The sequence below is a fragment of the Limanda limanda genome, chromosome 1 (genome assembly GCF_963576545.1).
Source record: "Limanda limanda chromosome 1, fLimLim1.1, whole genome shotgun sequence".
Classification (NCBI taxonomy): domain Eukaryota; kingdom Metazoa; phylum Chordata; class Actinopteri; order Pleuronectiformes; family Pleuronectidae; genus Limanda; species Limanda limanda.
This window is the reverse complement of record NC_083636.1, coordinates 9,300,743-9,313,591: the sequence shown is the minus strand read 5'-3', so window position 1 is coordinate 9,313,591 and position 12,849 is coordinate 9,300,743. Positions and strand designations below refer to the sequence as shown.

The 12,849-nt window shown below is 41.9% G+C and overlaps 1 protein-coding gene across 3 annotated transcripts in view; it reads left to right on the top strand.

Moving 5' to 3' along the window:
- Nucleotides 1-12,849, top strand: part of nav3 (neuron navigator 3) — a 178,950-nt gene that overhangs the window by 67,787 nt on the left and 98,314 nt on the right. For all 3 annotated transcript variants that reach the window (XM_061078914.1, XM_061078909.1, XM_061078921.1), the window contains exons 4-5: nucleotides 6,111-6,183; nucleotides 11,145-11,319. In XM_061078914.1, coding sequence (XP_060934897.1) covers nucleotides 6,111-6,183; nucleotides 11,145-11,319 — 248 coding nt within the window. The remainder of the gene's footprint in view (nucleotides 1-6,110; nucleotides 6,184-11,144; nucleotides 11,320-12,849) is intronic.

Below are 12,849 nucleotides of genomic sequence, written 5' to 3'. Positions count from 1 at the left end.
TCAAAAACATATTCAGAAAGAGCTTCTATACCCAGATATTTTTCTGTAACACACCATACAATTGTCAGGGTCAATTTGGGATTCAGTATATTGCCTAGAGACACTTCAGACTGGAGGATCAGACTGGAGGATCAGACTGGAGGATCTGGTTTATGGATGACCTTCTCTACCTCTTGAACCACAGCAGCAAGGACCACAGGTCGGCAGGATAGTTGCAGTGACACTACAAGGTTTCTGTTGTGTTGTTTTCAAGTATGCTGATGTTTAATCAAAAAATGTTCTAATTTATCTTAGGAATAAAATATCTGCAACAGAAAAAGTGGACAGACGAAACAAAATCAATATTAGCACAAACACGGCCTCAGTTTCTGACGGTTTTTCGTATCATTAACAGAAGTGACACTATGATCTGATTTGAGTAATGAAAAGGGATTTAAACAGACTAATCCAGCAAATGATGAAGTGACTCGTTGGTCTTTGTCACCCATGAAACATCTTTGTTTGACTGTCTCTTTCTCTCTCTGCCACTCACTCACACAGCCGACACACACGTGCACACACACCCTGTCTGTGCAGCAGATGCGCGAACCCGCATGGACGCCCTCCAAGTTATTTGATGCTGTAAACATCTGAAAATCAACCACCATATATAATTGAGACATCCGTGGATATAGGCCTGTGTTGCCATGCAGATCCTGTTTATTATACATCATGTGTGTGTTTAGAGTCCCTAAAGAAATAGGAATGTCACTGACAGTAAAATCCTTCAAGGAAATGACAGAGAGCAGCTTGTTTTGTCTCAGCTACTTGAATTGATTCATTTTAGTTTGGTTTTCCTCGGTTAGGAAAGGTTTTGTGACGCTCTGGTTTCATAACATTTACGTTGCGATGAATGGACACTTTGTACGCAAGCAGGGTCAAACCTGTGGTGTCTCTCGAAAAAAACCTTTTATTCGAAGATTTTAGATGAGACAGACCATGTGATCGATTTCAGTCGGGAAAGTACGTGAGTATGGGGCCTGCACCGTGATTAATATCACATTAAAACAGCTGCCAATGCCAGTGCCAGATGAGAAAAAAAGTTTCTTTACTTTAAGTTTTGCGATGATGGATTATGAGGCAGGATCTTTTAACCCAGCCTCCCCTCTGCCCATCAGCTGCTCTTAAACTCTGTCCATTTGATCTGCTTGTATTCATCCTCTGTCAGCAGCTGCCTGGAAGGGCAGGGTGAAACAGGAATCGATGGACTGTTAGGGATGAGCCGAGCAGACGCAAGTGTCAGACCCCCAGTCTGAAGAGAGACGCTCATGGAGCAATGGTAGACAGGGAGAGAAGAGGTTTTCGGTGGATCCCTGAGTGTTTTCAAAATGTGTCAGTGTACTCAAGAACTCCAATCTGCCATGTCCTGCAGATTCTTACCCATTAATAGAGAAAAAAAAACCACATACAAACAATTCGTACTTTCTGTTCTCGAAACCTTGAGGCTGCAAACCAGCTCTGCAATTTGAAAGCAGCTCAACTCAGCAGCAATGATAAATATTGTATATTCAGGCCTTTTTTTTCAAAATCATTTCAGTCATATGTCGCACAAGCATGATTGATGAGCTCGGCCTCATTAGGTTTCCACTGGCAAGATGAATTAATAGCTGCAAAATGTGTGTATTCATCTTCTTGACATTCTGCAATATGCAAGAAAAAAACAAACATTGATACAGAGGTGTCAGAGGCAAAGCTAATTTTGTTAGCCTCAGCCTGATTTTAATCTGCAGGGAGAAAAGATTGAAATGGCAACACAGCGATTTGCACATGATAGATTTTCGTTTGATTTATTTGTGTTTACCTGACTCATCAGTTGAATTTGAAATAAAAGTCTGAAGAGATGCTGTAAAAGCCACTCAGGTCTTCACTTTTTCTTAAGAAACACACAGAGGCTCTAATGACTGTCTCCTACCCCGCTGGTGATTAAGGTTCCAACCACCAAGACAAGATTTAAGTCTGTTTTCATGTGGGTGTAAAATAAATAATAAACACTGACAGCTTTCGGAGAGTAATAACAGGGTAACAGATAGGAAAGAAAAATGTAAGGTCAATTGGAGCCAACTGAGTCATCTCAAGACTAAGTTACACTGTATTGTAGCTCTGTTCGTGAAGCTTTGGTTTTTTGAGAAACCGACTTAGGGATTTAAGGTACCATGTATTTTCCAGTGAATATGTAGCATTTTGCAGTAAAACCCCTCAATTATTACGCTGTGCTCATGTGACGCCTGGTTTTCCATTCCTGTCCTGGAGGTGGTTGTTTTCTGTCCCGCAGGAAGTGGTAATTGAGGTGTTGGCTCATTTGTATGTGACAGTTGCATCTAAGGGATAAACCTTTCCAATTCCAGCCATCATGCACCAGTCACTCGATACCTTTTAGCAATCCAGGACACTTTCCTCAGGCAGAGGGCCACGTGAGGGAATTAAGCTGCAGATCTAGCAAGTGTCTCATTTTGGGTCTCACCACGTCTTACTGGTGTGGAAAGAGTAAATGAATATACTCATGTACTGTAGACGTGCTACAAGTGAGCTGGAGAGATTTTTCCAAAAGTGCAGTCAGAGACTGAGCTGAGTCATTTTGTCACAAATAGTTTTTCCACTCAGATTCAGTCCAAAAGAGAATATGTTTTTTATGGAAGAGAGAAACTTAGAAATATAAAATACAAACAAAAATCTAAATGACATCTCTCTTGTTGACAAATGATTCACACAAAACCATAGCAGTAACTTTATGTGTTTTAGCAAAATTATCATTATCACAGATACTTGACATTTGATAGTACTGGGAAATATATGTGTTTCCCTCTATTTCAGGCAGCCCCTGGTTTTCATTAATGACTCAATGGTAATGAAAAAAATTAAGAGAATCTTATTCATGTGAAGCAATCCAATGGAGATTTTGGATTGCTGGGCATATAAGTGCAGTTTAAGTGCTAACTGATGCAAATATATGATAGTGAAGCAGCATATGTGTTGTTTCTTGCAGAATTTGTTTAGTTCTATCTGTCATTGAAGAGGTACCACACTTTTAAAAAAAACTAAAAACTTCCAAATGTGACATCAAGCTGGTCACAAGCAGCAGATGTCAAACTACCCAAATGCAGACAGGAAGTTAAAATACAAAACAAGGAAGTGTTGTGTTTTAGCACTTCCTTGTTGCTGAAAAACCCAAGTTCATTACCGCCGCCTTTTGTTTACGTGAACACAGTCACGTATATTGTATATAACCGGAATATCTCAGCTTTGTGTTCTCTGGCTATATTTAGTCATTTAAATCTTTCAACACTTTTATATTGCAGCGGTAAGTGGTCTCACCCTCAACCAGGCCTCGTCTCACTCAACCACAGCAGAAGCTTTTCACCACTCGGTTGCCTGTGTCAGCTGGAATGGGATATTTGGGTTTGTGGAGTGGCTCTGTAAATGAAACATAGTTTAATTGAAACTGATAATCACTGAAAAGCTAACAGCGCCCCCTCATTATTCTTCCAAGCTCAGTGGCAAGTTTCCTTCCCGCAGTGCATGTTGCACACGTGCCCTCCTGTCACTCCTCAGTCTGCGTTCTCTTTACACTGCTCTAAGTGCTTCATGATTGGGTGAAGTGCTCCTCATCAAAATACCCTTTTCCACATTGCTTTTAATGGCTTATGTGGATCCGTCTGATGCCAGCCTGCATCGGAAAAATAAACGATGTCGGTTTCTTGAGAAGCTGTTGCACGCTGCCACAAAGCCAAACCACCCACCCAACTAGCAGTTAAACACCGCCAGAACCCTGCGGAACGCTAATGCCCCGTCCGTCGTCAACGCCTTCAATCATTGTTCCGCTTGTTTACGTCATTTTGGAGTTAATGCCCACTGAAAACAAACAGCGGTTTCGTCTAAAGGCCTCAGAATTTATGGTTGGATTGTCAGTTGAAGGCTCAAAGAAAGAAAGCATCACTGATTCCTGTCCTCCTTTAAAAAAGGAGATCTGTGTCCGACTCAAGAGATTTACTTTGTGTTTACGAGTTCACTCCTTCTTGTCTTTATCAGCCATTAAACCAGCCTTCAAACACACACATGGACATGCTCGCTGCCTGTGGAACAGATGCAAAATGCTCCAAACTGTTTAATGTTTGCATCTAAATGGGTCTATCTGACTCATTCCTTGATTTAAAAAGGGACTTTTAAGGCAAATATCATTGATATCAAATCATCTATGTCTAAACACTGTTTATAATGGAAGATGATGTTTTTAGAACCCCCACATCGCACATGCTCGGTCTAATTGATATATTCAAAAACGCTGCTCCGCACATGTCTCTCAACACACCAACATCTGAGAGCTTATATGTGGGATAACCAAGAGACCCAGCACACATGTCAGCATGTGGGGAGGGAATATATGGAGGGCCACATGTGAGGGGGTTTGGTGCCTGTCTGGGGGAAACTTGTATGTGTGTGGTGGTGGGGAATGGCAGGAGGTGAGTCCTGTCAGCAGATGGAGAAGCTCTGAAAAGCTGCTTTCAGACAAAATACAGCACAAACTACTTGTTTATGTTGAACTGCCACTTGATTATAAAGGACGAAGGAAGAACAATTATTAAAAACCTTTAATAAAGTAGTAAAAATCACAACAAACAACACACTAAACTTTACCAAAGCGATCATAGGAACACTTAACTTTAACACCTTTGATTTAGCTTTTAACCTTCATCAGTTCAGCTTCTCAGACATAGTGAAAAGTGCGTAGCGACCTGTATTGAATCACATACCTATCGTTAGTGCTGACTTGAGCTGAACACTTTCTTGCAAGATCATGAAATTATTAGACAGACAACTTGCCGTAAAAGTGAAGTATTGAGGTGAAACAGGGTTCTCTGCATCTTCCGGCAGTTTTCAGCTGAATCAAGTTCTTCTCAGATCAAATACAGCAAAGTTCCGACAGTAAAGGACTTGAGCCCACAATCTGATTTGTATTCAGTTGTAGTGCAAAGAAGTCAAATAGTTTGTGATCTCAATCAAAGATTTAGTTTTGCTACAGCTTGTCACAACCACAAAATATTTGTGCTCATTAGCAAGCAAACTTCATGAAATGACCCAAGCTCTCTGGCTGTCTGCATCATTAAGGCACAGGCGAATTCTCTCTATTGTAGAAAATGCCACTGAAATTTACATTATTAAACCATTGAGGACAATAGAGTTCAGCTCAATGGGAGCAAGAGAAGAATCAGCAAGTAACCAAATGAGCTGTGTGCAGAACTGTCTCATTATCCCGGTTCTACAAAGTCTCCCTCTCGCTAATAAAGAGATACAGACACACTCAGTGAACAAGCATTAGGACAGAGAGAGAGAGAGAGAGCTCTGAGGGAGTTACAGCTCATGAATCATCATTGCTCGTTGGACGTCTGGCCGAGTTGCCCAGCCTGCCCTTTGTGTGGCCTTGGCACACAGCGCCAAAGCCGAGCGCGCTGACCTTTAACCCCGTCATAAAAAAGGCCTCTTGAGGGGCGTTGGCGGCTCGCCACCATGCTAATGAAGCCACCCGTGAGCGTGTCAAGGAATGCGATATAAAAAAAAACTCTTAACTGTGAGCCTTTGTGAAACTGATACTGGTCTTCAGAGGTGACAGTTGACTCTGTTGTGAAAAGCCTTGAGTGACCAACGTGTTTACATGCAAATATATGAGGAAAATTATTCTGTGTGTTTGTGTAAATATGCATTTATGCCATATTTGCTTCTTTTCTGTGTCTGTATGTCAGCGCCTGTATGAGGGCATTGGATTAAATATGTGTTTCTGCTGGCATTGTGTCTGCTTATATGGGTGTGTGCCCTCCTTGATTACATGGGTGTGTGACATGCCCGGGGTTGTGTAGGTGGCAATACACTGCGGTCAGTATGTCACGCAGCCGGGTCTCAGGGCCAAGAAGGGGTCGGATAATAGCCACACAATGACGTGCATTATGGGTAATAACACTGATCATCCTCATCCGCTGCGTCCTCTGCCCCGAGACATTTAGGCTCATTGAATGTTAACTATCGCCACATTCTTGCAGTGCGTGTCCATTGTGCTGACTGTCTGACCATCTTCTCAACAGATTGAAAATGTGGACGCCTGCCTCAGTTTCCTGGATGCCAGAGGAGTGAATGTACAAGGGCTCTCAGCAGAAGGTAAGAGGAAATAAACAGTATACAATTTAAGGCCTGAATAAACTCTTAATTATATCATCCAAGCAGCAGAAGCTCCCCCTTGTTTCATAATTCTTAGAACAGGAACATTTATTTGGCTCCAGCAATCTTTTGTGGATAGTTTTCCATTTCTTCACAGTATCAAAAAACTGGTTAAAACTATTCTTAAGACATACTATTTCATTTCACACCAATGGAATTCACCACGTTGGTATCATTGCAGGGGTGCTCAGTTTCCTCAGCCCCAGATTTCACCTTGGCAGTGTAGGCAATCATTAGGGTATCAAAGTGGATTGTGGGAAGATAGAAACTGCAGACAGGGATTCGCCTTGCGTCCATCAGGGTACATGGCTCATAGGACAGCTGTGACACAGGACAGGGTTCAAATTATAACTATTTGCTAAATGATTTAGTTTCACAACTAATTTTGACTCAACATTCCCTGAGAGTTCGTAAATGAATCCAACTGCAGTTATTTTTTTCACTACATGGAAAGAGCAGCTGTAAAAAATCTTACTGGTGCATCCCAGCAAATGTGTTGTATTAGAAAAATCTTAAACTCACCAGAATTTCAATACACCAATTAAATGTTAAAAAAAATTTAAACTGTACAACGCTAATAGTTTATAACCCTCTACATAGAAGAGTTAATGCAGATGAATTGACATAAATCACCTGTTGCTGTCCTCATACCACAAATTCCTCCTTCTTGATTGAAACGTAAATGTCTGCATCATCTGCAAAGAGGTGTTCCAAACAGGAGCATATACAGTAGGTGAAAGAAAACTCAAACACTAATCTTTCTGACTGGGTTTTTCTTTACTGTCTCAAGTTAGCTCATCTCATTTACTCTAGTAATAAGTGTCTCCAGCTGTTGTCTAGGACCTGTGCTGACCCAGACCTCATGTTGGTTCTGCTCCCATTTAAATGTTATGGAGGTGAACGTGCCCTTGACCTCTCCAGCAGCAGAAAAAATCAGAGAGCCTGACACACTGACCGACAGCTCTAAATCCCGTCGCCCCCACTGCAGCACTAAAAACAGCAAAGTGACTCACAAGGCCTGGAATTTCAAAGTGGGTCTGTAAATATATGGGCTATTGGGTTACTCTGTCCATCGCTGTTGCTGCTGCATTTCATCACTCCCTTCGCTCAGCCCATCTTTCCTCAGCCTCACTCGGGCCTTTACCAGCCTCGTTCTCAAGACTTAACAGTCAGTGTGCGATTGTGAGTAAAATTAGACGGTTGTGTCTTACCTCTCTTGTCTCGAATCAGCTCAGAGGTCACCAGATTTTGTTTGCTGGCATATGCTGTTTTTATTATGTTTTTACAAGGCTTGGAAATAAAATTGTGGAAGGGTCATAATGTGAGTACAGGAACCTAGAACTTATTTATTGTAAGAAAAAAACCTCCATAGAAGTCTCCTTGCATCTCTCTGGTGGGAGGCTGTAAACTGAAGTACCGGAAAAACTCTTGTGTAGGAGTGTTGGTTCCCCCGCAGACGTTTCCGCGAAGAGACGTTATAGACTATATTAAAAACAAGGCCAAAGCCTGTTTTTTTCCATAATGCTGGAGGGGCTTGTGACTAGAGGATTACAGATGAAAACATGAATTATCAGAATATGATGGGGGGGAAATGATGGATTTTCACCTTAATATACACCATACATCTCGGTATTAAGATGAAATTATTTCTACAGACACTCATGGTGATAATTTATCTTAATGTCTGACCCTGCCCTGGCTTTACCTTTAGCCTCATCGTGAGGTTGGCATTCGTTGTTTCAAGTTAATCGTCTTGACTACTATTGGCTGGATTACCATACCATCAAAATTTGGCACAAACATTCATGCCCCAAATTTTTTATTTATTTTTCTATCTAGCACCATATATCTACTTAAACATTAACAGGTCAGCCTTATCATTGTTAACATGTGTTTAGCTGCACCCACCCTGGTCGGGTTGTGAAGAAAAAAACGCTCCACCTCCTCAACTGAAATTCGCATATGACCCGTTTACACAGAAATATATCAAAAGCAGCAAAGATTTTATGACTTGAAATGTGATAATTATCCACAGGAAGTTCAGTCTGTCGTTTCAAAGCAGGTGTAAAGCCCTTAAACACACATTTCCTGCTGTTGCTAATGGGCTTCAGCGAGGGGTCTCCTACAAGCGGGTCATTAAAGCTTCTCTCCAGTGCAGGCTCTCTGAAACTGAGATCTAAGCTGAGCACGCTCCTCTTGGTTGTAGCAGACAACCCACAGTACGACCTGCCCACCGCAATTGGTGATTTTCTTTTTTAAAGAGGTCTGATTTCATTCGTCCACTTAAACACTCATGTGTGCTGTGTCAGCAGGAGGCTACCCACTTGTTCTCTGAGCAGAAGGTCAGGCCCGGGGCAGGCGTGAGGCTTAAAGTTCAGGTTTAGTGTAATGTCTCTACTTCGTGGCTGCAATAAATGGGCTGGAAAACTAAAAACCTAACAGTGAAACAATAGATCCTAATTGGGAGGCGAACAAAGGAATTAAAGTAATAAAACTTACATGAAGAAGCTGGGAAGAAGAGAAAACCTGAATGGACATGTATTGTCTGTGGATTAAACCCAATAACAGTTGATTAAATAGGTAAAGACAGAATATATAGTCCTTACGTTTCCACACTTTGCATTGCTAGGCTGTGCCAGGACCTTTCCCTCACCTCCTCGAAATTGCTCTGTGACTCATCTAATAACTAACCTCTCCAAATAAGAAGGAATGATTGAATGAAGCCATGTCGACCACTTAAAAGGCCTCCAAAAGCAAAGGCACATTTTCATTGAGTGTGAGCCAAGAAGAAACACTCTTGAAATCACTTCTACACCACTCCGGAGCGGCAAGAGTCCTCCGGCTTTCAGTGGATGAAAAGGCTGAGTATGAAAATGTCTAATGGGCGATTTTCCGAGATTGAACTTCTTCCAAAACCCCCAGACACTTGAAAAAAAAGTGTTCCTCCAACATCATTCTGGAAGGAAAAGTCGGTGATGGGGTTTGTGCCTATGGTGCTACTGAAAGAGCCCGAGTTTCTTTCTGACACTTTGGATATTACATACACTGACTGAACACTTTGTAAGAAACCCCTATGCACTTGCCTCTTCATGCAGTTATCCTCTCACTTGATGGATTAACTTGTTTTTAGTTCCAAACTAAACAAAACATCTAGAGACTGTGAAAAGCTCCGGAGATAATTCCAACCAGCCGGGAATAAAAACAAATTATGTTTCTGTCTAAATCACTGGCAAATCTTTGACGTTTCTATGAAATTAGGAGTCTATTTTGAATTAGCTGATCATTCAACCCTTTTTTATGTTTCTATTCAAATAAACAGAACAGGATAGTTGCTGAAATCCCTGGTTTGTATAACCTTGGTGCAGGTCTACACTTTGCAAAGCTTTCAAAGGCATACAACACATAAATGGGCTGTTCTCTAGCTGACCCTGACCTGGAAGGCAGCTTCCCTTTGGGGACCAATGAAAGATTCGTATTCTCTTGTCCTCATGAGTGTAATCTTTATTAATTTGAACAGTTTCAGTCCAGAGCAGCCCTTTGGTTGGCTGATTCTGCAGCGTTGTCTCTCTGCAGCACAGAAAACACTGCTGTTCAGACCCTCTCTGAGGTCCGGTATAAATTGCCACCTCTGGGTGTTAGAAAATGGAAAACAACCCTCAAGAGATTAATCTTCTCCAACATCCCCACTCCCCAAACAACCCTGCCATAGATGACTGTAGGTGAATGCTTGAGCCTCGCCAGATTGAAAAATGGAGCAAAAAGCCCTGCGTCAGCCGCTGCCATCCTTCCTGTGCCTCTGCGTGCCAGCTCTCACTGAGGGGTTTGATATGAAAAGTCCATTTCACAAATGGGTGCTTTAGCCCCAGTGATCAATTTTTCCTACTCTGTGGTGTGACTGCTGAATACTATCTCAACTGTGTGTGCAGGAGTCTGTGAGAGACTCATTTGTTTGAGTTTTGTCTGAGATGAACCCGGGAACTGTTGAGGATAAGTCGAACACTCGGAACAAAGTTACCAGCGATTAGGAACTTTCTTGCTACTGCCAGCACAGCACATTTAAAAGTTAACTTCATCTGCAGCGCTGGAGCTTCGTGGAGATGTGATACCCCGAACATGAATATAAACATGAATGTAATTCAATCTGGTTCATTTTCACGATCAAATTATTTGGTTTATTGCATTTCATCCTATTATTTTCCACTATCTGTGCTGTTGTTTTCTAGTTTGTTTCATTTTAGCTGTACTTTAAATAGAGAAATGCAACTCAGCTGCTTTTGTTTATCCTGTTTGTGTCTCATCCCTTTAAATACAAATGCACAATATTTTTCAATTCTGTCTATGTGCAACCACAACGCCTGCAGATACACATTCAGTTCCTCATATCATTGCAAAAGCAGAAGTGTAAAATTATGATTCAGTTTTATATGTTTGGCTATTTTGCCTCAGTCTTCTCATAACCAAGAACCCGAGCTGATCTCCTCCATCAGCCAGCTGCGGGTTAGCTCATGTAGAGCAGATGCTTTAGTCTGAACACACAACAACTGTTTGTTCTCGTCAGATTAAGCGTTTCTTCATGCAGAATATAATTAAATGACTTCACAGTAAAGGCCAGAACTCTGAATATTATATAATGTGTATCCATTTCTACACTAAGCCAGTGTATAATTGCTCTTATAAAACTGTTACGCTTCGTGCACAACAGCTGCAATTGAGCTTTATCCCCAAATGATTTCTTACAGTAGGATACACAATAAATGGTCTTTTAACAGAGAGGACATTGCTTTCGATCTCACCAAACGAAAAAAGCATTATTGTTTTCAGAGAAAATGACCAGGGGTGTCGTGGGGATTTATAGGACAGTGTTAAAAACATTTTCTTTTGTCCATGGTTTGTCCCTCAAGAGATCAGGAATGGCAACCTAAAGAGCATCCTGGGCCTCTTCTTCATCCTGTCACGCTACAAGCAGCAGCAGCAGCAGCAGCAGCAGTACTACCAGTCCCTGGTGGAGCTCAGCCAGCAGAGCAGCAGCACCGCCCAGTCCGCCAGCACCCACAAGACACAAGAGATGCAGTCCAGGTATGTTACACTGTAGAAACTTTATATATGTGATTGCTTGGGGCCTTGGGGCTTGGGTCTGATTTTAGGCAGAGGTACTCTAAAGGTCAGGAAGGAAAGCTGATGTCACTGGTTTGAATTAGTTTACCAATTATTTTTCCGGATTCATGCTAGTGGTCGACTGGTTCATTGCTTTTGGAGGCTTAATTGGGACCAGTCAGAGCTGTTGTAAACAGGAAATTGATGGATATGACCGTCTTTCAGTGGAAATAAATAACAGCCTTCACGGAAAGAGGTTCCTCATTAAATGCTCAAAGGGATTTTGCTGTGTCAGCTGTTTTAAAAGTATTTTTAATGCAGCTCTTGCGTTATGCATATTCCCACTTTGGTTGAGGGATAAATAAAAAGGATTAAAACCACACTTATCATGATTGTCCATCAGATAATAAACTACAGCCTCTGTCTGGAGGTCACACGATGTAACTACCAGCATCTAAAAAATATAATTTGTTAAAAAAGACACAAATTTAACAGATTAAACAAATAAGACATTTGTTACTGAGCTTTAGAGATGAAGGTGGATAGACTTCCACACACCTTGGTGGAAGGACGGGACATGGGCCAAGAAATAACCATTTGATTTTGGCACAGAGTCAGAATTTTTGGAATCTCTTTCTTTAACATTGTGCCAGTTCATCAGTTTCCCAGGGTACATCAATGAATGAAAATCAATGAATCTTGCTGAAATAAATCAGGCATATTTACTGGACTGATATTACTGGGTGAATGCAGGTTGGTGCAGATCCAAATAAAGATCGAGTGAACTTAAATGCAGCTTTATAAGGGGACTGTTTGGCCTTGCTGGAGCCATGCGTGCTTTATTGAGTGCCAATCTACTGAGTATAAAGCTCATGTTTATTTATCTTTATAAAGATAGGCCTGAGAGCAGCATCTAAAGGAAGGCCTGACATACCACACATTAGCAGCATACCCCCTTACTAGGTCAAGTTACAGCTCTGTTTGGCCGTGCTGCAAGTGTGTGTGTGTGTGTGCACGTGCAAATCACCGCAATAAGAACAGATAGTCTCAGCGCTTGCATGGACAGTATCTAAGTAAGATGATATCGTCAGGAGCTTTAGCCTTTCTCTGTTTGTACGGGCTAGGAAATGGTGGCCGCGCAGTCAGTGTGTCACACGTATGTGTGTGTACGTGTGGGAGGGTCATTAGGGGCACAGCTGCCTCCCATTCCCACCCTCCCCTCCCCTCCCACCCCCACCACAACAGGTGGGGAACACACTCACACACATACACACCCACACAAAACAGCATTTTGCCAAGCACACCGCTGCATCAGTCTAGCCCAGCAAAAATGCCATACGATACAGACACTCACACACACACACGCACTAACACACACACACACACACACACACACACACACACACACACACACACACACACACACAGTGGCTACACTTTTTACCTATAAAAATCATACAAGGATGGATCTGGGGCACATTTAAGGAACAAATTCACGAGGGGGTATCCCTG